This window comes from Pseudomyrmex gracilis, unplaced genomic scaffold (genome assembly GCF_002006095.1).
Source record: "Pseudomyrmex gracilis isolate BER0280 unplaced genomic scaffold, ASM200609v1 scaffold_41, whole genome shotgun sequence".
NCBI classification, from domain to species: Eukaryota; Metazoa; Arthropoda; class Insecta; order Hymenoptera; family Formicidae; genus Pseudomyrmex; species Pseudomyrmex gracilis.
The window spans coordinates 885,218-913,006 of NW_018020625.1; the positions used below are offsets into that span (position 1 = coordinate 885,218).

At 38.1% G+C, this 27,789-nt stretch overlaps 3 protein-coding genes and 1 long non-coding RNA gene across 9 annotated transcripts; 1 reads left to right on the plus strand and 3 right to left on the minus strand.

Moving 5' to 3' along the window:
• Positions 1–1,029: 1,029 nt before the first annotated feature.
• Positions 1,030–4,579, minus strand: LOC109852997. 3 transcript variants are annotated; one of them, XM_020424684.1, is made up of 7 exons: positions 4,116–4,355; positions 3,794–3,863; positions 3,096–3,273; positions 2,789–2,908; positions 2,482–2,667; positions 2,117–2,404; positions 1,030–2,019 (listed from the first exon to the last, which is right to left on the minus strand). In XM_020424684.1, the coding sequence occupies exons 2-7, from the start codon at positions 3,838–3,840 to the stop codon at positions 1,570–1,572; spliced, it is 1,269 nt and encodes a 422-aa protein (XP_020280273.1). In that variant the 5' UTR covers positions 3,841–3,863; positions 4,116–4,355; the 3' UTR covers positions 1,030–1,569. The 3 variants fall into 3 exon arrangements, with proteins under 3 accessions (XP_020280273.1, XP_020280274.1, XP_020280275.1); XM_020424685.1 differs by lacking the exons at positions 3,794–3,863; positions 4,116–4,355 and adding an exon at positions 4,395–4,579; XM_020424686.1 differs by lacking the exon at positions 3,794–3,863 and having other exon boundaries at positions 4,116–4,353.
• A 776-nt stretch (positions 4,580–5,355) lies between these two features.
• LOC109853006 lies at positions 5,356–25,465 on the plus strand. Of its 2 annotated transcripts, none has more exons than XR_002250070.1 (3): positions 5,356–5,460; positions 5,540–5,712; positions 25,384–25,465. It is a non-coding gene; the product is annotated as an uncharacterized LOC109853006 (long non-coding RNA). The 2 variants fall into 2 exon arrangements; XR_002250069.1 differs by having other exon boundaries at positions 5,550–5,712.
• Positions 10,666–23,927, minus strand: LOC109853004. 3 transcript variants are annotated; one of them, XM_020424693.1, is made up of 5 exons: positions 23,705–23,927; positions 17,777–22,728; positions 11,733–17,686; positions 11,385–11,624; positions 10,666–11,310 (listed from the first exon to the last, which is right to left on the minus strand). In XM_020424693.1, exons 2-5 carry the CDS (start codon positions 22,644–22,646, stop codon positions 11,251–11,253), a joined length of 11,124 nt encoding a protein of 3,707 aa, XP_020280282.1. In that variant the 5' UTR covers positions 22,647–22,728; positions 23,705–23,927; the 3' UTR covers positions 10,666–11,250. The 3 variants fall into 3 exon arrangements, with proteins under 3 accessions (XP_020280282.1, XP_020280284.1, XP_020280283.1); XM_020424695.1 differs by having other exon boundaries at positions 23,490–23,927; XM_020424694.1 differs by lacking the exon at positions 23,705–23,927 and adding an exon at positions 23,015–23,238.
• Positions 25,070–27,263, minus strand: LOC109853005 (microspherule protein 1). The gene is made up of 6 exons (XM_020424698.1): positions 26,980–27,263; positions 26,515–26,875; positions 26,191–26,391; positions 25,641–26,060; positions 25,343–25,558; positions 25,070–25,260 (listed from the first exon to the last, which is right to left on the minus strand). Exons 1-6 carry the CDS (start codon positions 27,096–27,098, stop codon positions 25,171–25,173), a joined length of 1,407 nt encoding a protein of 468 aa, XP_020280287.1. The 5' UTR covers positions 27,099–27,263; the 3' UTR covers positions 25,070–25,170.
• Between the last annotated feature and the right edge of the window lie 526 nt (positions 27,264–27,789).

The following is a 27,789-nucleotide window of genomic DNA, read 5'->3' on the forward strand; positions in this document are numbered from 1 at the left end:
CAATGACCTCGGTCGCGCGACTGCGGTGGAGTCACTGACCTCGGTCGCGTGACCGCGGCGGTGTTACTGACTTCGGTCACAAGATTACGGTATATATATATATATATACATATATGCGTATGTGTGTATTATATATAGATATAGAATATTACATATAATCACAATCTTTATTTTAATAAAATATATTTGTCTCCTTTAGCTCTTCTACATAAACATGATACATATATTTAAAAAAGCAAAAAAACAAGAGACAAAATAAAATTTATATGTGCTGTATCAAGGTATTTTTTACTACTTTTTATTTATAAATCATTTTTAAAAAGAAACTATATTGTATACAATCAATTAGTTCAATACAAAGATATTATAATGAGAGACATATAACAATCTATGTTTTAGCTTCATATCTTCGTATAAATACGTGTGTAAACTGAATCTTATTCTGTTTTTTAACCAAAGATTGAATTTTCTTATAGTGATTACTAAATGTAGAACAAAGATGAACTAATGATGAACTGATCTCTTCGCTTACAGCCTGTGAGTGACTAAAAGTGTAACGTAAACAAGCCTTTTGTCTGTCGAAAATTAAAAATCTTCTACATGTGTGAGTATACAGATTCATATATAAATGCAAATATAGATATTTCTGTGTATTCTAGTTTTATGTTTTATGAGAGAATCGGATTTGCATGTAAATGTTCAAAATACCAGACATATATATACTCAAAATAACAGACATATATATACATATATATATACATATACAAATATATGTCTGTTATTTTGAACATTTACAGCAAATCTGATTGCAATACATCGTGTTTTTTACTAATAGACATATACATATACATATATATATATATTTATGTCCATTAGTAGAAAACACAATGTATTCATTTAAACTGAGCAAGCTCAATACATGAAATGCATCAGTATGATTCATTTTTTAATGAAGAAACTATCTAAATATAAAAAGAAAGTTCTATATATATATTATTTCATACTGTCAGTATTAACATTTTTCTTTTTCTTTGTTGTTCACTAAATGTTAAACAAAATACCAATATTGTCAGTGTGTAAATAATTGTTCACAAAAACAGAAAAACTAACTGTGATAGATAAATGATATGTCTTGAAATCAATGTTTTTTAATAACTACATAAAAGAACTACAATAGAAAAGACACTCATATCATTAAACAAGTTATTTTCTTACGTACACAATTCTCACAGTCACACAATCTTTTTTTTTTTTCACGTTCTCCTTTTATCCTACTACTAAATAGAAATAAAAGAAAAACGCGATAATTGCAAGTTAATGTGGCCCAACTATCCCAGTGAGGAAAGCGCAACCCTGCTGTGTATACATATTACAGTTTTAAACGCGTTCACAGATACACGTAGGCCTTGTATACTTACATACGTTTTTTTTCCTTATACACGATTGTTTTTCTTACATGGTTATGTAAAAAAAAGTGTACTTTGTATTTGATGTCTGTTAGGAAAGTTATCTATCGTCATGATAGATAAAAGTGTAAGAGTTGGTTGTGTAGTGGTGTGTGAAAAAAAATTACTTTTTCGCATCCTGACGCAATTTAAGATTCTTTAATTGTAACAGTAACTGTGCACTTTCCGTAGCGGCGGTATTTTGAATATCTGTTAAATAAGCTAAACGTTTAACTTTGTGAACAATCTCATCCCACTCCAATTCCATCTCACCTGAATTTTTAACAGTTTTCTCAAGATCTGTCACAGTCTCATTTTCAACAGACTGGTTTAATTCTTTCAAGTGTTCCGCATTTTTTAACAAACACAGAAGTTTATTTTTCTCTAACGGTTCATTCGAAACAGTGCTTGCAACACTGTCGTTATTTCTGAAAGCTTCGAGTATCTTTTCAGACTCACCAACGTCAATTTGCAATGTTTTATTCTGATCAAACATTGACAAATTTTCTTCCTCTTTATCAATGACAGAGTCTCTTGCACATGACTCTTGAAAACGTGACGATTTCTCAAATATCTAAAATTAAAAGAAATTTATACATATTTACATTTTTTATTTGCAAATATCTAAAGCAAATATGTGCATATTTTGAATAAAACGAGTAACACATTACCATGTCGTTTTGACATTTTTCCATGTTAGCATTTTCAATATTATGTTCAATACTAAACTCATTATGTAAATCTGAACTGTAAACTGATTCATTATCTTTAAATGAAGAATCCATAGTTTGTACAGAACTGTCGCACAAACGTACAGAACTGTTGGTGCAAAAACTGTTTTCTGACAAGTCAGCTTTGGTATTTAGCGCCACTTGAGGAGTGTTTGCTATTTTCTTTGCAGTTTCTGATATCACTGCAGAGGTAGAACGTGGAAGGCGCACATGTGGCGCTTCATGTATCTATACAATCAATTTAATATTAAAATACCAGTATAAAAGGAAGATACATGTTCAAAAAGTTTAAGTGTATATTTTACCTTATGTTTTGTTTCAAAAGATCCAAGCTCACGCGATGATCCTTCTTCTCTTTCTATGTTTGCCAAACGCTGTCGTTCGACTTGTCTAAATGCAAATCTTTTAGATTTTGATAATCCAGGCATGCTTCGAACAATTTTTTTTTCTGCAGAAACTTTAGCAGGATTATAGCTTGGAGTTTCTGGTTCCTGAAATAGAAGTTATATATAATTTTCAATACACAATAATTTATCAAAGTAAAATTAATAATTTATTTACTAATAATAATAGTTTGAAACTATACAACTAGGTTTTTATTTTGTCTTGTACCTCGTCCCAATTTTCTTCTGACTCAATATTTCCAACTAATGTTGGCAATTTAAGTTCTTTTTCTGAAGGATCTGTATCTCTTACCAATTCTCCTAGTTGTGAACAAGATGCAATATGCTCCTATATATAGAGAGAATAAAAGATATATTATACAAATATAAAATGAGCTTGATATTATGATTAGAATAAATAGAAAAATATTTTGAAGCATTTTATCTATGTTTCAGATACTTATATATATTTTTTTAAAGATAAATAGGATTAACAATGATTTGCATATTATATATTGTACGATATGTTTACATACCTTAAGTTTATCACTTTCTACTATGTGACTCGTTTCCAATGGACATTCCACAAAATCTTCTGTATCAACAGTTTTCTTACATTTTGTTACGTGTTGCATAAATTTTGACCGAGCAATACGATGAGATTTGTTATAGGGACAAGTAAGCATAAGATTAGACTCCATTTGGAATTTTGATCTAAAAGTGAGATTCTTATTCAGCACACAATATAACTTTCTTACATTATGTTTTATTATATTTTTTTATTATTATAATTGTGTATGTTCATCAAATCAAAACTATTAGAAAAATTAATGTGATGAGATATAATTTAAAAAATCCTAGAATAGCAAATAAATTAAGTAAATAGAGCAATTTGAATATTTCTGAAAAAAAGCCTGGAAATAAACAACATAAAGATAGAAAAGATCAATATCCACATTCAGCAGAATCCAGTGCTTTATTATCTGATTGATTTATTCTTCTGAATCTATTGCAAATGTGAAAGCATGTGCCTCAAGGATAAGTAGCAACAAAGCACTGATTACTTAATTCTGCTGAATGCAAAAAATGAGAAAGTAAATAAAAAAATCAGACAATCTAGCGCACAATAAGAACATTTCACAAAAAAATATAAGTTTATCTAACAGCAACTACTTATAATTTGTTTAAAAAACTAAAATAATTTTGTAATATAAAAAAAGTATCAATGTCACACTTGTTGCACAGATTGCAGATAAGATACAGAATGACCATGAAATACATTTGGAATCAGGTGAGGACTTCACCTAAAAAATAAAATGAAATAAAAAAGCAAGCTGAGAACAAAATATCGTATCAAAAAAAACAAACAACACAATCCTGAACAAAGAAAAAGTTGTACTACAAATACAAATCATTTTGATAGTTGCTTTGAAGCAACACAATTTGCAGTTAGAGAAAACATATGGTAAATATGTGAAAACAATCATGGCGATGGTTCAAATAATTTTGTAGTTTACTTTATCTAATCTTAAGTTAAAATATTACTCGTACAAAACCTTTCAGTTTACAGAACAATGTGAATCGTACGAACGACTACTTCAAACTGTCTGACACTGTGAAAACATTTATATTTAAACACAATAGCATATCAGTTTCACAGTTTGAATTACTCCCTGAGTGTGCACGCAAATAAATTACAATAAACAAGCAACCAGGTCAAAATGACATCGCTACCACACAACTTTGTGCCTTGATCTTCACACGTATATATACAAATAATCTACTTCTACACGTATATTGTACGTGAAGATTAAGAAATATTTCGCAAAATTTACCTATTCCCGTTATATTACCGTCTAATTACTCTCGCGCTTTAATTCTTAATTCTTTTAGCCCAATGTCTGATCCTGCCGATGTTGCAATTTCAAACGTGTATAAAGATCGTTCTGCGTTAATTAACCAATTGTGTTGATCGATTAGCCGATCCGATCATTGCGATCAGTCCATTCCACGACCCGCTACTTGCGTTTACGCCTTAAGCCTGTTCTACATTGGATGCGTTCAGACAACTCAACAGTTGCACAACGGTTGAGAGATAATCACTTCTGATTGGATCATACTTTTGGAACCGCAAGCAGATTTTGAAGAATAGTCCTATCACAAGTGACGATCTCTCAACCGTTGAGTTGTCTGAACGCACCCAATGATCGCAAGCGCAAGCGCAAGGAACAGGGTCTGGTAGAATTGACCAATCGTATTGATCAAATCAGCCAATTGACCAGCGTGATTGGTCAATTCTACGAGATCTATTCCTTGCGATCAATGTAGAAACGGGCCTTACGATTAATGTAGAACAGGCTTTAAGCAGAGAGAAACCTGAGAGCGGCCATCCTAATGTAAATTTTTACGACGGTTTCAGCCGCTGGTTTTAGCCGTATTTCCACAAAAGTGGAACTCAAAGGCCGTTCTACATTAAACGCAAGTCGCAGATCTCGTGGAATTGACCAATTGCAGAGTCAAATCAGCCAATCGACCAACGTGATTGATCAGTTCCACGAGACCTGCGACTTGCGTTTAATGTAGAACGGCCTTTGAGTTCCACTTTTGTGGAAATACGGCTAAAACCAGCGGCTGAAACCGTCGTAAAAAATTACTGTAGGATGGCCGCTCTCAGGTTTCTCTCTGCTTTAAGTAACCATCGGTTGCTGGAGCAAACATTATGTTTGGAACGCTGTGTCCACGGTGGTGCACAACGGCAACTACCATATCCACGAGCGGTCTGTCGATGCGGTTCTTTTCCGCGCTAAGTGACCGCTCTCGTCGTCAGCTCTGATGAAAGATTCTTCGATCGCCAATGCGCTCAGTGATGAACATTGTAACTACGGAGCGAACATTTGAAAAGTGAGTGGGTTTCTCTCACACCTTCTGTAAAAAAAACTTATATTATGTAAGAAAAAAATGATTCATCATCTGACACAAGTGTGTTACAGGTATTCTACGTGCTACACATTTCTAATTTATCGCTAAGAAGAGTCGGATGAGACCACGCGGATCGGAGTGTTGCGTGCATCTTGCGTTTTAAAATTTGTATGTTAATCATACAAGTTTAACGCGCGAGAAGACAGTGTTCGGAATCAGAGGACACGGACGCAGGTAGTGTAAAAAAAAAAAATCAAACGCGCCCAGAGGCTTTCTTCATTACACTTCACTCTTTATTTTTCTTTGACTATAGTTTTAACTTGAACTCTTTATACACTCTCATAGCCTAAGTACGTGTAAATACAATAACAGAAATTGATATATATATCGTAAAACTCATTGTATCCCTAACATGGTATTTGCGAACTTCGCTATTCTAATTCATGGAATGATTTATATATATTTAGACTTCATTGCAATTCCGTCGATAATCTTAAGCAGGAATGATAATTTTTTTTTCTTTTTTTTTCGTAAGTCTTACCGCGAGTCACGCAATTTTGTAATCCGTGTAGTTTTTTTTTTTTTTTTTTTTTTTTTCACGCAATATCACAACAAAGCGACATACTTGCACACACATTGAAAATTTGTAAAGTAGATGTTGTAACGTGAGACGTTCATCGTAAAAAATTTTGATTATGATCAAAAAATCGTTAGTCATTAAATCAGCACTTCGAGCTACTCAATAAGATACATTTGTTGCTTCGTCAAATGACACAAAGTTCTCTAAAATGTGGATTTGCTTTTCAGAAAGATGTGTGTCATCAGATAAATTTATATTAAGAAAACAAAAACAGTACAGAGTATGGCTGCGTTCGGGGAGCGCGCTATCAACGCGCTGTCGCACCATTCTATCTTTATTGCTCATTAGATGTAAAAAAAAAAGATAGAATGATACAATAGCGCTGACAACATGCTTCCCGAACGCGGCCTATATATAAAGAGATTAGATAAAATTACAGATAAGATACAAATATAATTATTTTATAAAGAACATATGTCTACCACAAATACTTCGTTTTTTTTTTAGTTATGAAGAAAATAATCTTTTCTTTTATTAAAAATTTGTCTAAGTAACTTCAAACTCAACGACACATAAAACTGTTTATGTTACAATTCACTCAATGTGCGAAATAAATATTTTAAAATACATATGTACAATTCTATATATTGTGGATTTTTATGTAAAAAAAGTCTTCTTATGCATAAATTTAGAAACTGGTTTTAAGAAAGAGTAAACATATGTTTTCACAAAAAAAACGTTACATTATTCGAGCAATATATTTTTAAATGCTGAACAATTATAAACGTATACACACACTTCATTAAATAATATCGAGTACACACACAAATATAACTCGCAATTTATATCATCAATATATGGTAAATTATATCATATGTATCAACAAAACAGTTTTTCAATATTCAAAAACACAGTTTTGTAAGTTTGTACAGATTTATATTAGTGGAAGTCACAAATCCGATCTGCCGCTATCGTTATTAGAATCGATTTGTCTATTGAAGTTAAGTATAAATTTCTTAACGTACTGCAACAAATTTTCCTTTGGATTTACAATTAAATAATTCTTATTTAAGTTTATATATATAGGAATTCATCCACATTTAAAATGTACTCTAATAATTGCACAACTTCAATAAACGATTATTATAATGCCCATATACGATGTACTATTACAGTTGGTTTTGGTGGCATAAAATATTTACGAGCAATTTGAAGTATTTCGAACAATTCTCTTTGAGAAGTCAATTTCTCTTAGCGGAATATACAATAATTCTTCGTATTGATAAATAAATTTAACGTAATAATATCGATATTTATACATATATAGTTCGAGGAACTTTTCTTACAGAATATACAAGTGATGTATAGATTCATAAAATATTTCATGTACAGAAATTCCAACACATACATATATGTGTGTGTGTATGTATGTATGTATGTATGTGTGTATAATATATAGATATATATGTACGCTTGGACGTGTGATGCATTTTTTTAATTTTAGGCACATCGAGCACACACAGCAATATGATAATATACACAATACGTCTTAGTTATAAGAGCATAGTTACACTTTTTATATATATTTTTCTTCCAATATATAATAGTATAAATTAAACACACACATGATAACAGTTGTATGACTTGATTGAGTTATAGCATACAGCAGAATTTGTATACATATATGTATATATATATAATTAAATATAATTAACACTTTATAAAATATTTATTCTATTTTTTTTTTAATCTAATATTTTCTCACACATGTAGATTTGATTACTACTAATACTATAACGTTATACAATATATACTTTATCATATCTCACTGATATTTGTACCATAAAAATTATTAGAAAATACACAAATTTGATTATTTTTTCAATGATAATTCAATGATATAGGTTTATATAAATAGTGATAAATTTTATATAACACAAGTAATAACGGTCGTTAAAAAGTAATGATAAAAAACCGTTACTATCTTATCTTTCAAAAATCAAAGTTTGTTATATACTTTGCAACATGTTTATATAATATACTTTTTTACTAATTATGGCATTTGTTTATGATAAGAATATTTTTTTTTAATACGCTTTCTTTGTAGAACTTTATCACCGTTTTTTTTGGGAGGGGATCCTTGATATTACTTAAAATATATACATATGTGTTATATATATATATTTTACATATTTATGTAAAGCTTTTAAATGTATGTTGAATCTTTATAATTATATATGTATATGTATAAATATAATATTACAATATATATTCTTCAAAAGTTAATAATCTGTGATATTAACAATTTATATAGCAGAATTTTTTCAAAGTTTATTATCTCACTGAGCCAATATAGGCATTGTATATATTATGCTCACATGTTGTAATTAGTGCAGCAAAATAAACAATGTAACATCAAAAGCTACGATATATTCATCATGTATGTATCCAAAATATTATATTAACGGTATATACTGTATATTATATGAGAATATGAGGCAGTATAATACCAAAGACTTTACTTATTTTGTAACACATGTGTGTTATAGCGGTAATATATATTTTTTATTTCGCTGATAACAGTAATCTTTAGCACATTTTGTACATTTTGTGTAAAAGCTCTGATTTCCCAATCAGAGAGTAGCGTATATATCGTAAATAAGATTTTTTCAAATCTTTCAATAACTTTTTAAAAATTAGTATATAATTTATACGTATATAAATATGCGCTCCAATAACTAAGACATAATTATGTATATGTGTATAAACATGCTCAAGTGTACAAATATATAGATTTATTTGTTAAATGTATATATATATGTGTGTGTATATATATGTGTATATACGTACATATATATATATATATATAATATATACACATACATACGTACATATATATATACATATATATATATATATCTTTAGATCTCTCTATATATTTTTATATATAATATATATAACACGATACAACAAATACTGTTTAGGTGTATCTTAAGGCACTCGTGCGAATAAATTCTAAATATTTGGAACAAATAAAGAAAAACAAAGACTCTAAGTAACAATTCGTAAACTTACATTTAACTTCTCCATTTAAAATTGGTCCAGAACTAGAATTGATTGAAAAACACTTTCACTCTGACGTTGAACTTCGTAAAATAAATTATGATAGCGTGAGAAACGATTGTCCAATATAATTTATATAGGTAACCCTGTATTAATATGTAACGTCTTCACTGTAGCCTCTTTTAACAAGTAATAATATTATCTATTTTCCATCCCTGTCTAAAAAACCAGGAACTAATAGTTTTAAGGAATTATTCTATCCTCAAGAACACGTCTTCACACTTTAATTAAAATTTATAGTGCAAACACTGTTTCTAACTCCGCATCTTTCCCCCCACTAGTACACATATAGTCAGTACATACAATTAAATACGGTTTAAATACTAGTTTAAACCAAGTGCAAAATACGTGAAAATAGCATAAAACTATCATCGAAATATGTAAAATCTGTATTAAACGAGATTTAGAATTTGATATACGAGGAGCATCACTATCCACAACAACACACACAAGTGCTTGAACACCGTGCATGTTAAGAAACACATAACGCGTATTGTTCAATTTAGATCATCAACAAAGAAATCATATTGTAGATTGAGATTGGTTTCAATTTGCTCACTTTAAATTTCTCTAACAATAATATCACGATTTTAACTTTAATAGATCTGTGGTATGGCAATATGCATTTATATTATTCTATATTCTCATCATTTTGTTTAGTGTAATACTCTCTCTGGATGCAGAGAGATCCGTCTTTTAATTTTTTTCTTCCACAGTTTTTATCAATTGCAGTATGAGCTATGAGACATTTGTTTCTTTGCGCAATCCACAACATAGTTTCAATAGATGTAACAAGAAAATGACAATATCATAATTATCAGACATTTTTCAGTGACGAATATATATTAAAAGTTATATATTTTATATATAACTTTTTGTTTTTAACGTCACACGTTTAAATATATTACACATTTAAAATCTATAACATCGATAAAATATTACAAATAAAATAACACCGATAAAATATTTATAAATAAAATGTAGTGAATAATCCATATATAACTTTGTAAAAGAAACATTTAACACTATAATAAATTTAATTACTTCAAGTGTGCATTTAACATTAACGCACGCGGTGAAAATTTGTCGCAAGTACACATATCTTGTAACAAATTTTTACATATACCCACGCATACGTAAATCGCGAACAGGTCTGTTTAAGTAAATTTTTAACGCAAAATATATAACCCTCTTGTATCCCATAGCTCGGATTCTTTTACATATATAGATCTATTTATATAATATAGGAATGTCTCTCTCATTCTTTTGCGTACATTATGTTTCTAATAATTTTCCATTATTACAAACACAATGTCGCTTATCGATAAAACATATTTTTACATTTTTTGTTTCATAACCGTATACGTTTCATATGCTATTATAACGTTGCCAGTATACACATCTTTGCAAACTGGAATGATAAATATAATTATATGTATTCATATATTATACGCGTATGTGTGTATATATATGTAATTATATAATATATATTATATATATAGTGTATATATATATATGTGTGTATATATATATATAGTCTCTCTTTATAAATAAAACTTCGCAATGAGCACATTCAGTGGTTGAATCACTCGTAAAACTTTGTACAAATAAAAGATCAGAGAGAAAAAGAGAGTCCTTCTTTTCAAAAGTGTAAGTAATATATAATATATATATATATCTCTCTCTCTTTCTACCTCTCTTTCTTGAACGTGTGTATATTAGTCAGCTTTACTAAAGTCTTTGGCTAAATATCTAATCTTGCGAGCTAGAATTGGTTTTCCGGTAACTCTCTGTTAATGATGACAGTCATCAGATGACGTAGCTAAATCAGCAAACTTTTTTTTAAAGCGTTTGTTACCTAGCAATTAAAATTGCGATGATGACACCATTAACAGTAGCAACTATCAATCATGTACGGTGTTTAGCTGCGAAATTATTCGTTATCATCTTTCGTTTGTCGCCAAAAATAATTTTTTTTTTTTTATTTTTTTTTTAAAAACGATCGCACTGTAAGCCGTTATTATGATCACAGTAACTGTGTGTAAGCTTAATTCAAATAACTTACGAGATTATTTATCATTCTCCTTCTTAGGACTTTGCTGTGCACGGTCGTAACATTTTGTGATATCCTAAGAAAAGCAAAGAGAATGCGTATGATATAAAAAAACTATTATATATTTCGTTGAAGAAAAGTGCAACGTACCTGTACCGCGATTTGTAACGGTGTTAATTCCCCAACGGAGCAGTCATTTCGCACAACATTTGCGGGTGGTAGTCTGGGACAAGGCTTCCCCGTGAACAGCATAAACAGCGCATGAATACTTCGACGTTGTGTCAATTCTATGTGACGGTGTTGGTAGCCATCGAGATGCCGTCGATGCCGCGACGTGGTAGGGAACCATCTTTCGCATAGATTACAGTACCGTCTGTGCCTTATTGTTGCCTGGCAAGCGATCAAAAAAGAAAAGCGAAAGTGAAGAGGAATACAAGAAAAAAATACAAAATAGAACATCATCTCCTTTCTCTCTCTCTCTCTCTCGCTTTTCCTTACCTTTTCGTGATAAGCTAATTGAGTTATAAAATCAGCGACGGACATGTCGCCTTTTTTGTTGTGAGGATCTTTCGCGTCGCTTTCAACCTTATTGTCCGAAGTTATGACATTGTCGTCTATCAGTTTGGATTCCGCTATATCGAGATCGTCGCTATCGTGAATCGTGATCACCGGCGGTGATCTGGAAGTGTCTCTGTCCGTGCTCGTGTCGAAATTCACGTCAACCTCGGGTTCCAATATCGGCATGTTGTCTTCCTTCGTTGTCTTAATTTCCTTCGCGTTAGCGCTAACATCGCTTTCCTGATGTGTCGATTTCGATATCTTGGGAATTTTGTAAGACGACAACTTGTTGTTCTCCTTCTGTGATATATTTTGCGACTGAGAAACACTCAGGGTTTGGTCCTCCGTATCTTGCTTTCTCTTCTCGTTCTGATTTACAGCGCGATTCTCGTTCGACGCGGTTTGGCTAAATCGTTTAACCGCCTTCAAGGATATCGTGGTGTACTCGCACGTCCTTTTCGTCATCTCTTTGGAATCTGCTCTCTCGCTCTTTTCGTGCGGTTTCAATTTTTTTCTTACCAAGGAACTTTTGCTTTGTTTGGAACATTCCTTGTCAGACTTCTTCTCAACGTTAGACGTGGTCTCAATCCTGCTGGGTTTACTGGCCGCGGATATGCAACTTCTCGCAACGTCGCTGCAAGAACCCCGGGAAACTTCGCTTGATTTAGAATCCGAAAGACTGTTGAGATCAAAACTCAATCCCTGTTTCTTCTCCGCGGCTGTCTTCGGTCTCGGGGCGGTGCTCTTCGCACCGCTTTCGCATTTAGATAATGAAAGGCACTTCTTCAAGGCCTCCTTAGCGGCCAGAACTTCTTTTACCAACGAGTCGTTGCAGCAGAAATTTTCCTTCGTCGCGATTAAATCCGATGTCTCGCACGGAGCTTTCGACGAGACGTCTCTGACAGAACCAGTCGGATTGTCGTGCGATGTGGATTTGTCATCTTCATTAACGTCAATGGTCGCGGTGTATTTTTCTCTTTCAACTGAATTCCTGTTGCGTAACGAAGATTCAGATTTGTTGTAACGCCCCGCTTTCCAAGTTTGATCGTTGACGGACTCCTCGGTGGATTGGCGACGTGAACCGTGACACAATATAGGATCGAGCTTCGGCATGGGTACGTCCAGCAGATCGATGTTACTGTTGTCCGTGATCTCCAATTCCAATTCGAATTGGGTCGGAATCGCATCGGCCGAGTACAACTGCTCGTTGTCACCATCCTCGATCACGTGATCCTCCAGATCGTCACGATCGTCGTCCGGAGAAGCCGGAAGAATTTCTATCGTCGATTGACTCTCGTCCGAGGATTCGATTTTAATGACAGTGTTGTCCGTCTCGAAATTGTCTTCTTGCTCCAACGTAACGGGAGTGTCTTTGAGCGAACAAACATCGCTCTGCAACGTGCAGTCGTCGTTGTCATCGATATCGCTGATGCTCAATCGCTCCTTCTTTATCACAATTTTACTCTTCTCTTTGCTCGATAAAGAATTGTTATCTTGTTCCTTCTTCTTCTTGTCGATTCGCAGATCGACTCCTTCCGAAGATATCTCCTTAGGCAATTTCACGAAACAGCTTTCCGCACCGGACGTTTCCCTCGACGCGATTTTGAAACTCGCCGAATCACTCGGACGTTCGGCAGAAACATTCTTCTGACCAAGATCGCTCGGGATCGTTGTATCCGTTTTCGTAACCTGCTCGCTTCTGCTCTTGCGTTCGTCGTGTTGCGAAACAGACGGAGTCAATTTAAACGACCGATTGCCGTCGTTGTCAAATGAAGTGACATCCGTTTCCGTTTGCGAATTGTCATCACGAGACCTTGATCTTTGAGGTTTGTTCTTGTTTTGGCACTCGTCGGTCGATTTGCCACAGCTTTTCGAAGACGCGTTCTTCTTCGGCGAGATATACGTCTTGTCGTTGGAATTCGCGTTCCACGACGACGACGCGGGATTGGGTTTCAACGTGCCGTCGCTGCTTTTTCTGTAGTCGTAATCCGACATTCTTCTCTGCTTGTTGCGCTTAGCCGGAATCAGATTCGACGTCGAGCTCGATCTGGACAATCTGTGATCATCTTCCTCCTCCCGACGATGATCGTCCTTGCGATTGGCAAATATCTTCTCTACAGCTCGCAGCGACACGGGAGACAGAGTTAGTTTCAAATCCTTGATCATGCTGTCCAGACTTCGATATCTCTCCAGTTTAACTTCCGGTTGCCACTTGGCGCTCTTCGCTATGATCTTCTTGCAATCCTTGCTCAGTTCGCATCTGAATTCGGCGCTGGCCGACGTTCTCTTGATAATGACTTTAGGAATTTTCTCGGATATGCAAACCAAGGGATTCTTCTTTGCCTCGGCGGACGCCTCGGCGCTTCGTATCGAATCCGACGAGTTGCTACGTCTCGCGGAATGACCGGTCTCGTCGCGTCCTCCCGCTTTCTTGTATTTTTTGCTCGGCACTTCCGAATTACTCGAACTCGATCTTTTTCGCGTCAATTCCGGCGACGACGATCTGTTTCTCTCTTGCTTCCTCAGCTTCAATATCGGTATCTTTTCCTCGTGTCTTCTCGAAGATTCCTGAGACGACGATTTGCAAACCGAACCGTCCGACGACAAATCCGTCCTCGACGAATTCTTTATCCTCATCTTTGGTATAGTTTTCTTGGCGTTTTTGCGTCTCGCGCAAATATCCTCGTCGCTCTCGTCAGCTCTCACTATCTTACTAGAGTGTTTCTCATCCAATTTGATCTTCATTTTGGGAATCTTGTTTCTGTAACCTACGTCCTGAAGAGAACTCTCGGATTCGTTCCCGTACTGTTCCTCATTCGCGAGCAAATTTCGATCCTGGATGTTTGTTTGAGTGTCATCGCGAACGGCTTCTATCGACGGCGTGCCAGGACGCGAACTCGCGTTTCTTATAATCATCTTGGGTATTTTCGGTTGATGACCGGGACTCGATATTGACTTGTGATCCATCTGAGCGGAGGAACTAATCTTCGTAACGAATTTCGAACTGGCCTCGTTTTTCTTTATGACAAGTTTGGGAACCATCTTTGTGTTGGCGTTGCAATCTGTCGCGCGTAAATACGTTAATTTGTCGTAACCGCTACTGGAAGAAACTTGATTCCTGACCTCGTCGTCGTTCGGTGTTTTATCGGACTCTTCAATTGCCGACGATACTTCGATCGCAACCGGTTTTTCTACTAACGCTGACGCGACCGCCTCGTCGTTAATCGATTTGTCTTCTTCGAGTTCGGCGATCGTTTCCGAAACTCGAAGTTCTTTGACGGTGTTCTGCAGTGTTCTTGAAATAGACAAATTGTCCAAAAGCGAGTTGTCCTGTAACGAAGTGGTCACGCCTACGAAATCGATCGACGTGTCGTCAATGCCGCACAGACGATTGACTGCGTCCTCTTGAATACGACTCGTTTCCCACTTCATCAACACCATGCTGTCGTCCTCGTTGAATTCGCGCATCAGATCATTCGCACATCTGTCTTCCGTAAATATCCCGCAATCGGACGAGTCCATGCACAATAACTTGGAATCGATCGGGCTGTCGTTCCGATCTTTGGAATTGTTATCTCGTTCGAGTTCTTCTTGACAATGCTTCTTGTCGGATTTGATGACACTTTTGACCACAGTGAACTCCGATATATTTTGCTCGCGTTTCTCATCAGCAAACAAATCGCACACGTTCTCAATATTCACCGGTTTGCCGGATATTATTGCGGAATCGCAGTTGTTGTCCGCTTGTTGGTTCTCGTTTCCACGATCGTTCAACGAGATCTTGGTTATCTGTTTCTCGTTTTCGAACGTTCGCGATTGTTGCTGCTCGTTGCTTTCCTCGTCGAGCGATCGATTCGCGACGTTACCTAGATTTTGCGAGACAATTGTTTGTTCCTTATCACGCGAGTCGATTTCTTTATCCAATTCCGTCCGATCAATTTCGTTTGAAACAATCGGTTCGGACAAATCTTCTTCCTTGCTCTTGCAATCGCTCGCAGCTGTAACTTCATGGCACAAAGTTTCCCGACTCATCGCGGGTTCTAAATTATCATCTTTCGCGACATCATCTCCGATTTCGTCATCTTGTTCGCGAACACCAAGCGCAGATTGTTCCGCTGTCTTTTTACATTCTTCTTCTGCGTCAAACGAATCTTTAGGATCGGCGCTTGGTTCGAACGGATTTGCAACCTTGATTGAATTCTCATCCGAAGCTCGTTGTTCCGCGTCTTCGACGTTGTTTTCCTTTGGAGTGCAACAAACGCGCGCGTCATCTTCCATCGGACGATCTTCATTCTTGTCGTTGATGTCCGCAAGACACCGATCTCTCTCCGAATCAATATTCTCATTCGCGATATTCTCGGGAGAACGAGATCGTCTCGCCTCTTTGGCAAATAAAATCGCGCTACGTTGAATTTCATCAGATTGAGATTCCTTTCGTTTTTCCGTACGTTCGTTGTTTTCTTGCGGAATTGATGACGCGTCAGTTGCTGACTTGGCATCAACATCTGCCACCATCGAATCGTCGTTCTTGTTGTTTTCATTGTTTTGCTCCTCGTGCGAAATAATATTCGATTGTTCGTATTGCAAATTGTCGTCGCGAACCAAAGGTTGCGATCTGTCGCGGTGCAACGTCGGTTCGTTCAAATCGGTTCTATGATTTTCGTTACTTCGTTCCGCGGACAGAAATGAGAACGTGTCCAAACGTTTCTGGGCGAATATCTCATTGAAATTCAGTTCTTTGAGATTATCGCTGTTTCTCCTGTCGATGTGAGACGAGTAAGATTTGATCGATTCCATGGTCTCGTCCCAGCACCCGGCCCTTGGACTCAAGAACAAATTTGAATCGAACACGGAGAGATTATCGCCGTATCTCTTTCCGCATTCCAAATTGTCCGCGAACACTTTCGTCTTAAAGTGTTGTTTCGAACTGGACGCGGTTTCGCTATCCAAGTTGTATTGTTTCTCGAGGAAGCTCAAATCGATGATATTTTTTCTATTACCTTCTTTGGTTTCTTGCTGACTGCTCTTGCTTGTGTACAATTTGTCCGCGTCGTCGTTGAAGAATTCTAAATGCGACGTGCCGCGAAATTTGCAATGACCGCTTTTGTGAGCGGTAATCTTAGACATAATCGGATAATCGGTGTGTTTCGTCGCGGACGGCTTAGCGTCGACGGAACAGTCGGTCTCACGTTTTCTATCGTCGCGACTTCTCTTGAACAGTTTTCGCAATTTGAAACAATTGTGATAAAGCGAAGATCTCGCGAAATACGATTCGCGGGTGTGGCGATCCTCTTTCGCTCGCGCCTCCTTGAGTAATTCGCGATAAGTAAATCGGGGATTAGGACTGTAAGTTATCTTTCCGTCTTTGGTAGTGTAAACAGGAACTGTATTGAGATTCTCCAGCTTGTCCGCGCTGAAGAAGGATGGATTCACGTAACCGCTTGGGGTTTTGTACTGATCGAACTTGTCGAATCTGTCGTCGTCTCTCTTGGATCGTTTCCATCTGTCGGCGACACGCTTGTCGTTGGTGTCGATCGCATCGCTTTCGTTCGGAGCAACGTCGAAGTGATCGTAATCGAAATGCGCGGCAGCATTGTTGCACGCGCCAACTTCCATATTCGCCGCGCTCGAAGAAGTTGACGGAATCGCGCTCAAACGAGACGCGATATCGTCTTGGGAGTTTCTTCTGCAAAATGAAGGAATCATTTCTTGATGTTCCTTCTTTTGTACATTTTTCGACGTTGAACTGTCCGAAGGGATCAACAATTCTTCGCAGGAGTTGGTAATCTTTCTTTCTGGATCTTGATGAACGCTTTTTCTTCTGACCGCCGCTTGCTCTGATCTCGACATCTCCAAGCAACTCGGCGTCGATTCGGTTTTTGCGTTGATGTTACCTGAAAAACAAAATATAAACTTTATAAAAATGTACAAACGCGCATTTTTGTTTATTATCATTAATTTTGTCTGAATTTTCAAAAACGTACCGTTGTCCTCACTCATCGACTTCTGTTCCGACGATAGGCTTCGTCTCTTCCTAGAGATGAGCGAGGTGGACGTTTCGTCGCTCGTTGTTGCGCCTTCCTTGCGCGTCGCCAATTTGTGTTTCGTCTCATCCTCCGTGCAGCTCTGATCTTCGACAACGCTGTTGCGCACAGGTTCAACTTCCGTTGAAGCTGACGAGGATTCGATTCCGTGTCTCTCGTAATCGCGACAGTCCGCGTTGTCGCGAATTAACTTCTTGTCGCACGGAATTTCTGTTATACACATCGAGTTGGATCTGGCGCTCCCGTTCGATATGGAACCGGTCAGATGGCCGATCGTTTCGGCAACAGCGTTCTTGATATTCTCGTGCAGCAGCTTCTCCGTGGTGTTACGTTCCGTGCACGAGACGTTTATCTCAATCTTTATCCCATCGAGAGAACTGTTGTTCTTTACTTTATCTCCGAAATAACGCGATTCCTTCTGATCATTGTCCTTGTTACCCTTGAGTTTTAAATTGACATTTCTAACTTGAATGGCGACGTCGGGATTAACATTTTTCGTCACCAATGTTCTCAGAACGTTCGCGCGATTCCTCTCCTCTTCATCGGACACCTTGAGCATTATCGTATCTTTTTGACACAAATGTTTGTCGTTCGACGACCGCGACACGACCGATCGTTCGTTGAAACTCGATGACGGATGATGACATTTCTTGCTCGCCGCACATTCGCCGGACGCTTCTTGCGGGTCTTTGGTCTGAGCGTCGCCGCCGCCGCCGCTTGGTTTCGACTTTATTCTCCTGTACTCTTTCAGAAGTCGCATCCTTTCCGCGGCGTCGTCGATGCGAACGTTACCGATCACTTTTGGCTTGTTGTCGCGCGACGAATCGGATCCCCCGACTCCTATTTCGACGTCCTTGCGCGATTCCAATTCTTGACCAAGTTTGTTGCGACGTATTTTTTCACCGAGATTTTCCGTCTTGTCGGACACACATCTTTTATTGGCGAAAACAACATCCGCTTGATCCTTCGACTTCTTGGAATCGTCGCGCTTCAAGTGTCGAAATTGTTTCGAATCGAATTTCGCATTTTCAACGTTCGCCGATTTGTTAACGTCTTTCTTCGAAAGAGAATCTTCCTCCCTCGAAAATTTATCGCTCGCAGACGCATCGTATTGTTTTATCTTATCGCCGTTTAAAGTCGAATGTTTTGCGTTACGACTCGTCGGCGTCGTTAATAGATCACTTTCATAACTTTTCGTCGAACAACTATCTCCCTGAGTTCTGGAATTTCCCGCGGTTTTGTTGTTCGTCGACGACGATAAGCTTATCGCGTTCGGATTTGTTTGACGAGTCATTTCCGTCGGAATACATTTTTCGGAATATATTATTTCGCTCTCGTTGCCGTCCAGTTCCGCGGGATTCGAATTGCTCGTTATGTTCTGCAACGCGTTTTCCAATTCGATCGAGTCGCTGTAACGAAATTTGCTAACTTTCGAGCTCGCTTCGGAAAGTGTTTGCGAATTCATCCGAATTAACGAAGCGTCGCGATGCGTCACGTCAATTTGAGATTCATCGACGCACTTGTCGTTGTTCGTTGTTGTATTTTTATAATTTTTCAACGCGGACGTGATTGTCGACGCCGACACGATCTGCAATTCATATTCGCCGGAAGTCAAAGTCACGCGCATATCCGCGACCTCGCTGTTGGTTTTCATTTCGTCGTCCAGAGAAAACGTTTTCTCATTAGTATTCGCGACGTCTCCGCGCGCGTAATGCGCGCCGCCAGTTTTCGTGGCGCAATTGTTTTTGTCGTTGCTCGTAGAAAATTCAAACGTATCGAGCACAGCGTCCCGATCGAGCGCGTTGTTGCTGCTCTCGTCGTTCTTAAATCGATTCTCTCCTCGATATTCGTCATCGTCACCCAACGGACCAGTCGACGACTTGATCTTCGCGGTTTTCTCCTCGCTCAAGTGATCGTAGAGACCTTCCTTCGCTGACGACTGCGTGAAACTGATTATGGGACTGTTCTGCATAATTTCTATCGGATTCGTCGATATCGTGAGATCCTGAACCCGTTCCGACGACTCCTCGTTGTCGGAATGAATGGGAGTGTTCAGCGTGGTCGAGATCGGCGTGCATTCCGACGTGGGCAAGTCCGGCAAACTGATGTCGTCCGGATTGTGAGATTCCTCGCTCGTGAAACTGCTCTGCTTCTTCAGATTCATATCCTGAGCAGGATCCGAATTGTCTTTCATAGATCCAGATAATGTAACCATCTTTTGAACATTTGCCTGTGACGTTTGCTGTGACGTAGTCTCCGCTGCTTCAACGGGAGATGGACTTTCGACGATGTATTTCTCTTTGTTCGAAGTTTTGTCGTTATCGTTGTTGTATTCGGTCGCGTTAGCCGATTCGTTGTTGTTACCCGTCTTGAGTTTGTCGGTTTCGAGCGTTATCGCGCCCGGACCCGTCTCGGTCTCCGTTCCCTCTTGAAAGAACGCGTTTTGTCTCTCCAAAGCTTCGCCGACCTGGCCGTTGGTCACCTGCAAGATGCTGCCTATTTCCAGATTGTCGACTATGTGTATGGTCGGCACCTCGTCAGGCCCGTTGCTGATGCACTGTATGATGTGACCGCCAGTTCGCACAATACCCTCTTTTGTTATATTCTTGCAGGCGGGATCTTTCGCGATCTCGACATTCTCCGCGGTCGAGTACGATATCGTCAGACAGTCCTGCGCGGGTAACACGCCCGCGTTGGTCTTATCCTGACTCTCGAACGTTATAACACCCGAGGCTATCTCTTCCGGTTTGGAAACCTCCAGACCTTCCAACGTTTTCGTCGACAGGTTCACGTTCTCGTAACCCACGACCACAACAGGTGTCGAGTCGGTCAGAACAGCGTGAGGCAAGGCGGTGCTCGTGCCATCCTCGTCCTCGGATTCGTCCCAATTGGCCAGAAATTGTCGCACATCCAACTCCGGCTTGTCGGGAAATTCTTTGGTCATTTTGTGCTGCACAACCGCTTCGCTCGCGCTCGCGTCCAGATTACCGAAGCTCTCGCTGCCTCCAGTTGGTTTTTGCACTTCGAATTGATTCTGATCGAGACCTTTTTGAGCGGGATATCGATCCTGCTTCTGAACACCGTCCGGGCACATAGTTATCGCGTGACCTACGTGCTGTTGCGAAACCAACTGTTCCGGTTGTTTCTGAACGTTGTGGCTCGCCATTTCGGGAACATTGTTGCCGTCCGGTTTGTTGCCTTGCTTGTCCATCGAGACGTCCATCGGCGCTTGCGTATTCATAACTTGTTGCATTCTGGAGAAAGCCTCGGGTATGTAGTTGGAATTGATCAAAACGCCATTTTGATCAAATTGCAGATTTATAGACGGGACGGTAGTTGTGGTGGCGTTTGACGTAGCGGCAACGCACGAAGAGGTCTGCTGCATCTGGCCTTGATACGTGACAGACTGTTGCAACTTCAATATTTCCCTATACTTCTGAATATATTCCTTGTACTTTGGGTGCGACTGATATCCGGGTATTCTCGACAACTCCCTGAGATCGTTTTCCATCGAGAATTTCTGCATAGCTATCTTCTGTTGATACATCTGATACCGCGAAGGTGCGTGCACGCTCGACGCCTGCATTCTGTTAACCATGGATACGTTATCGGCAGTCTCTTGACAGTCGTGTGTGATGTCCGTCGGCAAATTTCTCGGATACTGCGAATTGAAGTAATTATTCTGCGCGGATGGAATCATACTCGGATTCGGAACGTTCGTGGACGGCATGCTGCCCGGCATCACACCGGCGTTGCTCTGATACGCTACTTGTTTGCTGTTGTACTTTTGTTGCGGCATTGCGAAACCTTGCTCCTGATGTTTCACCATTGTCTGACTCGGCGGCACGTTCATACCGCTTACCTTAGAATAATCTTTAATGTTGTAAGGATACTTCTGATAGTCCCCTGCGTTGTAATTATAATTCTGCACAGGATAGTTCTGCAACATGCTCGACGAAGACGGATAGTTACGCATCAGACGGTCCTTGCGATATTTGAAATCGGTGAGGTTCCTCCGATGATCCGTATTAGGCGCATTGGGTGGTGGTACTATAGGCGGCAGAACTTCCTTGCCGTCGAAATTATCCTTCCTAAAGCTGAAGTCAGTTCCGAACGCTCGTCGAGTATCGGTTTGATAACCGGCGGACGAGCGAATATTTTCTCTGTAAGCTGTGTTGTTCTGATAGGAGCAATACTTTTCCCACTGTTGGTAGCTTATGTTCGGATCTGGATTGCAACACAATCCCTTGCAAGGAACGAAAGACGGTGGCGGACCTGTTCTGTTGGTGTGCGAATTAACATTGGTGTTTCGTTGCATGGACGCGTGAGACGCGTTCATATTCATCATATTCGGTCCATTCAGATGTGATATAGGCCCGTTTAAAGGCACCTGATTGTTTCTATAGCTCAGTTCATCGTTTAGATTACTTATCGCGGTGTTTCTTGGATCCATAGGACCATTTAGATTATCCACCATGGGATTTCTCGTATTCGAGGATCCGTAGTGGCCAATGCAGTTTTGCATTTGTACCATTGACGCCAATGGAGTATTGTCGGTGGCATTGTGGCCGTGTGTAATGTTACTCGATATATGTGGCTGAAAATGTCTTGGATTAAAATTAGGATCGTTCTGATGCTTCTCCAATCCCTCTGAGCTGATATTCAGCTGTGTCGGACAGGTGGGACTAATACTGGAAATGAAAGATAAGTGTCCAGAATTGACATTTTGAGCAGTAGATGTTATGTTGTTTATTCCAGATTGTTGGGGATTATACTGATGCCAATCCGGCATATTTCCACTGTAGTTCATTGTACATTATTTTGTTTTGATTACATAATTCTCTTTATCCACCGAGATGTGTCCAGATATTTATATTAGAGCAGGAAACTACCTAAGGGAAAACAAAATTATTTATTTTTACAATGTGTTTTTTTTTAATTGCGAAATAAATAAATAAAAAAATACCCTAACATATAATCTTAACATTTATTTTAAAAAATAAATACACTTTATATTTATTGAGATCATATTATTTCCTCACATATGTCAGTGACACACAAGTTTTTCTTGAATAATTGAAATGTTGCAAAGATAGTTGCAAAACTTAGAATAACTTAAGTGCCAGAATTTTAATTACAAATTGTTTTTGTCTTTGTTAAAATTCACGCAACGCATACCTGAAATAAGTGTGACCTAGATATATTTCACATCTTTTCAGCATACAAATACTATGCTTATCAGTACGTATGGCCGTATGTGCGTCTTCATTTTATTACGCAAATAATCCCATAATGTTATATCCGCGACGTCGCTCTTTGTCGCGCTGTGAAATCGAATTTTGAACGCGAATGATGTCGACGAAAACGCCAATTCATCGAGCCGACGTTAACGGAAGACTGAAGCGAACCGAGGTTGGCGAATCTTTTGCGTATAAATGATAAGTACACCCCTCCAAGACTACATAACAGGTGACACCATGTTTGACGGAGCGGTGGCCATCATGTTACAGTTAGCCTAAATCGCGAAACAAGCGCGGTGTTTATCTTCAACTTGCGTTAGTATTATACTGTCACTCGTTAGCGCAACGTGGATTTCGCGCACGGGTAACGGTGCAAATTTTACACGACCGCGTACCCGCCAGTGAAAACGTACCTTGCGGCTTGGACCTTGAAAGGTTCTACGACTGACACGCACGGGTTCCCCGGATATATCGCGCACCAACCGCGTTATCATAAATAATAATGCCCGTGACAGCGCGTGATCGCGCACATATGCCAATATTGTCAGCGCGAGAAGACGCTTCGTCTCATCCCGATCGGAGAGCCAATCGCTAACAGCCGTACGCGTTACGCACGCACCAAGCTTACCTGCACATTAACATCGCTCACAACACGCACGCCATATTGGACACGACTGCTGCTTTGCGAAAAAAAAAAAACATATCAGGTCTGTTCTTTTTACCTGAACTAGGGCCGCGCTAGTTCAGAGTTTATCTTCTTTACTCTACGTTGGAAAAAGAAGGATAAATTCTGAACTAGTGCAGCCAGTTCAGGGTAAAAAGAACAGACTTATCATGCGCCCTCTGCAACTGAGAGGTGTGCTTTGTCGTAGGTCGTGGTGTGTGTGTGTGTGTGCGTGTGTGTCATTCGTGCGTATGGCGCACGATCCAATATACACATATACGTAGGGTTTGTAGATATGCGCTCGCAATTGAGCCATGTGCGATGGCGAATGCGTACGTGGATATGTACTTAGCGTGTGTGTGTGTGTGTATGTACGCACTTACAGCAAATACTTATGTATATAAACCTGCGACGCTCTAATCGTCTTATACCTGGCTTAATATAGTCGCACTGTGCAAAACACTTGGCTTGCTGCTGATGAGGCAGTCGCACATAAAGAAAAGTTTTGTTATGAATTTCTAATACGTTCGGTTCGAGTTTCATTTAGACTTTTAATTTAGAACTTTGATTATACTACATATTTCATGAATTTAATTAATATCAAATCCAACAAATTTGCACATAATAGCGTAAATAATAATATAAAACTTTTTTTGTATTTAAAAATAAAAAAGACACGCGTATGTTCAAGACGCGTATCGGTACTTAATTAGGTGTTTTTTTTTTTTTTTTTTAATTTGTTCTCTACTTATAAATACGGATACAAACATATTTAGTCTCTACGCTTATAATTAAAGTTTCGATTTATTTATTATAAGGAATAGGATACACACACAACACTGCCATATATGTACGTAATTTACATTTACGGTATAAACTTTATGTATTTCATAAAGTTAATTATTAACTATCGTTAATTAATCTATGCATAAATATTAAAACTGAGTAGATTCAAAAACATTGCGATCCGTGTACACATAAAAAAAAAATATACCAAAAATAGAAAAATCTACTAGTCTTTCTAATGTAATATGTAGTATATGTCCACAAGCGCTTAATTTGCACACTTTGTTTTATGTTACGAAATAAATATGATTTACATCATTAAAAGTCAACAAACTTTACTAGCCTTTGTTTTTAGGAGAAAAATAGCTTTTTTTTGTTTTTGTTTAAATATAAAAGCTTATTGCGTGCTATATACTAATTACAAACGGTAAAAGTATCAAGTCGTAGAAGGTATTAATATATACAATGAGATCTATGTAACGTAAAATATATATATATGGATAAATATATATACATATATATTTGTGTAATTATTTTCAAGTGTAAAAATTAGGGATTGTTTTTTTTTTAGAAAAAGTAAATTTTTACTGATTGCTCTATAAATTATAATATTTGATATTGTCCTCGATGGTTTTCAGAATATCTCAAGGATTTAAATTCAATTTGACAGCCTCTTGTCGTATCACAGAGATTAGTTCTTGATTGATTAAAAATATAAACCTCAATCCCGCAATCTGTAAGAAACACACAAAGAAATTGCGATGAGATTTGAAATCATACTGTGAATTACACAATTTTGTATGTTCGGTAAAGTACCTCGATCACACTATTGTTATTTAGTTTCATTTTATTTCCAGCCAGAATTGGTCTGCTATCCACAAAAATCGGTCGTTTTCCTTCGGACGATAAAAAAAAGTCTCCATTGTTCCTCAAACGGATGGTGCCCTGTCGACGTGAAACTTTCCAAGCTGGACCTTCCAAACTGAGATCCACATCGACAGCGTGATCTTTTGTACAACGTCCTACACTTATCTACGTAAAAAAAACAAACAAGATGATTTATGTTGTTTTCAAGCGATGTTTATGTATAAAACATGAAAACGTTCTGTCTTACCTCTCTAGATCTCATGAGGTATCTTACAAGCCTTCCTCGTAAAATGGCTAAAGTCTGATTATCAAAATCCGGAGGATTGATGCCAGTGACACTGTCAACAAGCACCTGCCATCTGCCAATCTCATTTTCCAATACTTTAATTTCTTTCTTATTCTTTCGATCTGCTGTTGCCAGTTCGGTATCAACCAGGTCATCTTTCGGTTCCATCAATTCGTTATCATTGATCATATCTTCAGCATCGGAGAAGCTCAGTACGTGTTCTCCTCGCGGTAAAGTTTGCACTGTCTGATCCGGCAATAGATAATATTGCTTCATAAGCTGCCAATGGCTATGCAATGCCTTTGCCGTCCTAGCAGGATAAAATGTATGTGCATTTGCTTCGAGTAATTCTTGAAATACTTCCGGTGTTGGTTGAGACGTCTAATATAATAAGGACAACATAAGATGATAATCAGCAATAATGTATATAAATTGTTAAAATTAATGAGTAACTTACTAATAATAATTTTTAAATCTTCCTTCTATATTATTGATTAATGCTGGCACTTACGGATTTGATAGTACCCAACAAATCCTCTTCAGCTTTGCTGTATAGAGTTCTTGCTTGTACACTAGCTATCAATTCAGGATGTAAATTGCGCATAGCTTGTACAGCTACACGTGAAACCGCACTATCGTACAATAGCGCGTACCATCTTTGTTGTATCTCTTGTAATGTAAAACGACACGAAAATTTTGTACCTCGATGAACCTAAATAAAATGAATAAAATATCTCATTAAAATGAGAATTAAAAATTCTTGTTTCATAGTATTTCATAGTATTAATGTAAATAAGAGAAACCTGCACAAAGGAAAACTTGTTAAGATAAATACCATTCTCAAATCATTTGTTTGTTGTACACCAGTAATCAGTGCCAAATCATCAGCAGGTTTCCATCTTCCAAGATCTTTAGTGGCATTGATAGAATGAGAATGATTTTTACTCTTCTTGTTTTTTCGTCCAGGATTTGAACTGGGTCTGGGTCTGCGATTGCATCTATCGGATTGTGCCAAAGTGGTCGGTATTGGTATTGTAGTAGGTAGCGTTTGTGTTGGCAGAACGTCTATAGGACTGGCGGATATTATTGTTCGCGATTTCGATGTTGATTTGACACTTGTAGTAGGCGGTTGCAAATTGAATGTTGTCTCTACCACTTCGTCATCAAATTTTTTGCGTTTTATTGTGCGTGATGAGCTTTAAATGTAAAAAGAAATATCAGTAAAAATACACGTACACGAAGAGTCTAATTTGTGTAATAAAAATTTAACTTGTAGATACACACGCTATTTAACACTAACCTTCTTCGTTTTGTTGCCAAAGCATCTAGAGTTGACGATTCAATAGGAATACCTAAGAAGCTGTCCGAATTGTGCGAAAGTCCACTGTGATTGAGGCTAGTCGGAGTTGATATATCCATTGTTACATAAAACGAATGTGAGAGAAATGTAATAAATAACTATACGTTGTTTGCTCTCTTAATGATGATGACTTTGATGTATTTGCATAACTGTACGGTGAATATCCTCTAAAACATTTATATTTCAAATCACGTAAGTGTCATTCGGTATATCGTCCCGATCAGGGGGAGGGGGTTCAAACCATAGACTTATATAAGTCTATGGTTCAAACTCGCCTCTTGTGAGAAGGGGAACGCTGGTTTCAGCGCCGCCTAGGCCTACCTGCCAGGAAGTAGTGAACTAAGGCTGGATCCTCATGCAGACACCGGCGCTTTGACACCGAACGTTGATTGGTGAAAAGCAGGTGGTGAGGGTAAATTAGAGCTGCTATTTATCCTCACTATCCGCTTTTCACCAATCAACGCTCGGTGTCAAAGCGCCGGTGTCTGCATGAGGATTCAGCCTAAAGAACGAGTGGAGGGCAATGGTGTAAAGCCCGTTCTACATTGATCGCAAGCGCAAACGCAAGGTATAGGATCTCGTAGAATTGACCAATCACGCTGGTCAATTGGCTGATTTGATCAATACGATTGGTCAATTCTACCAGACCTGTTCCTTGCGTTTGCGCTTGCGATCAATGTAGAACAGGCTTAAGGCGTAAGAAAATCAACCAATCCAAAGTGATTGGTCCCCCATCGCTCTTATTGTAAG

Bases quoted from the DNA above. Each gene is read 5' to 3' on its own strand.
- LOC109853004 (XM_020424693.1), bottom strand. From the start codon at position 22,646: ATGAACTACAGTGGAAATATGCCGGATTGGCATCAGTATAATCCCCAA. The intron at 17,687-17,776 runs GTACGTTTTTGA...TTTGTTTTTCAG, and splicing joins GTCGATGAGTGAGGACAACG to GTAACATCAACGCAAAAACC. The intron at 11,625-11,732 runs GTAAGGAAAAGC...ATCGCTTGCCAG, and splicing joins AATTAGCTTATCACGAAAAG to GCAACAATAAGGCACAGACG.
- LOC109852997 (XM_020424684.1), bottom strand. From the start codon at position 3,840: ATGTATTTCATGGTCATTCTGTATCTTATCTGCAATCTGTGCAACAA. The intron at 3,274-3,793 runs GTGTGACATTGA...TCTCACTTTTAG, and splicing joins ATCTGCAATCTGTGCAACAA to ATCAAAATTCCAAATGGAGT. The intron at 2,668-2,788 runs GTACAAGACAAA...CTTCTATTTCAG, and splicing joins CAGAAGAAAATTGGGACGAG to GAACCAGAAACTCCAAGCTA.
- LOC109853005 (XM_020424698.1), bottom strand. From the start codon at position 27,098: ATGGATATATCAACTCCGACTAGCCTCAATCACAGTGGACTTTCGCAC. The intron at 26,876-26,979 runs GTTAGTGTTAAA...TTACATTTAAAG, and splicing joins TTGGCAACAAAACGAAGAAG to CTCATCACGCACAATAAAAC. The intron at 25,261-25,342 runs GTACTTTACCGA...TGTTTCTTACAG, and splicing joins ATAACAATAGTGTGATCGAG to ATTGCGGGATTGAGGTTTAT.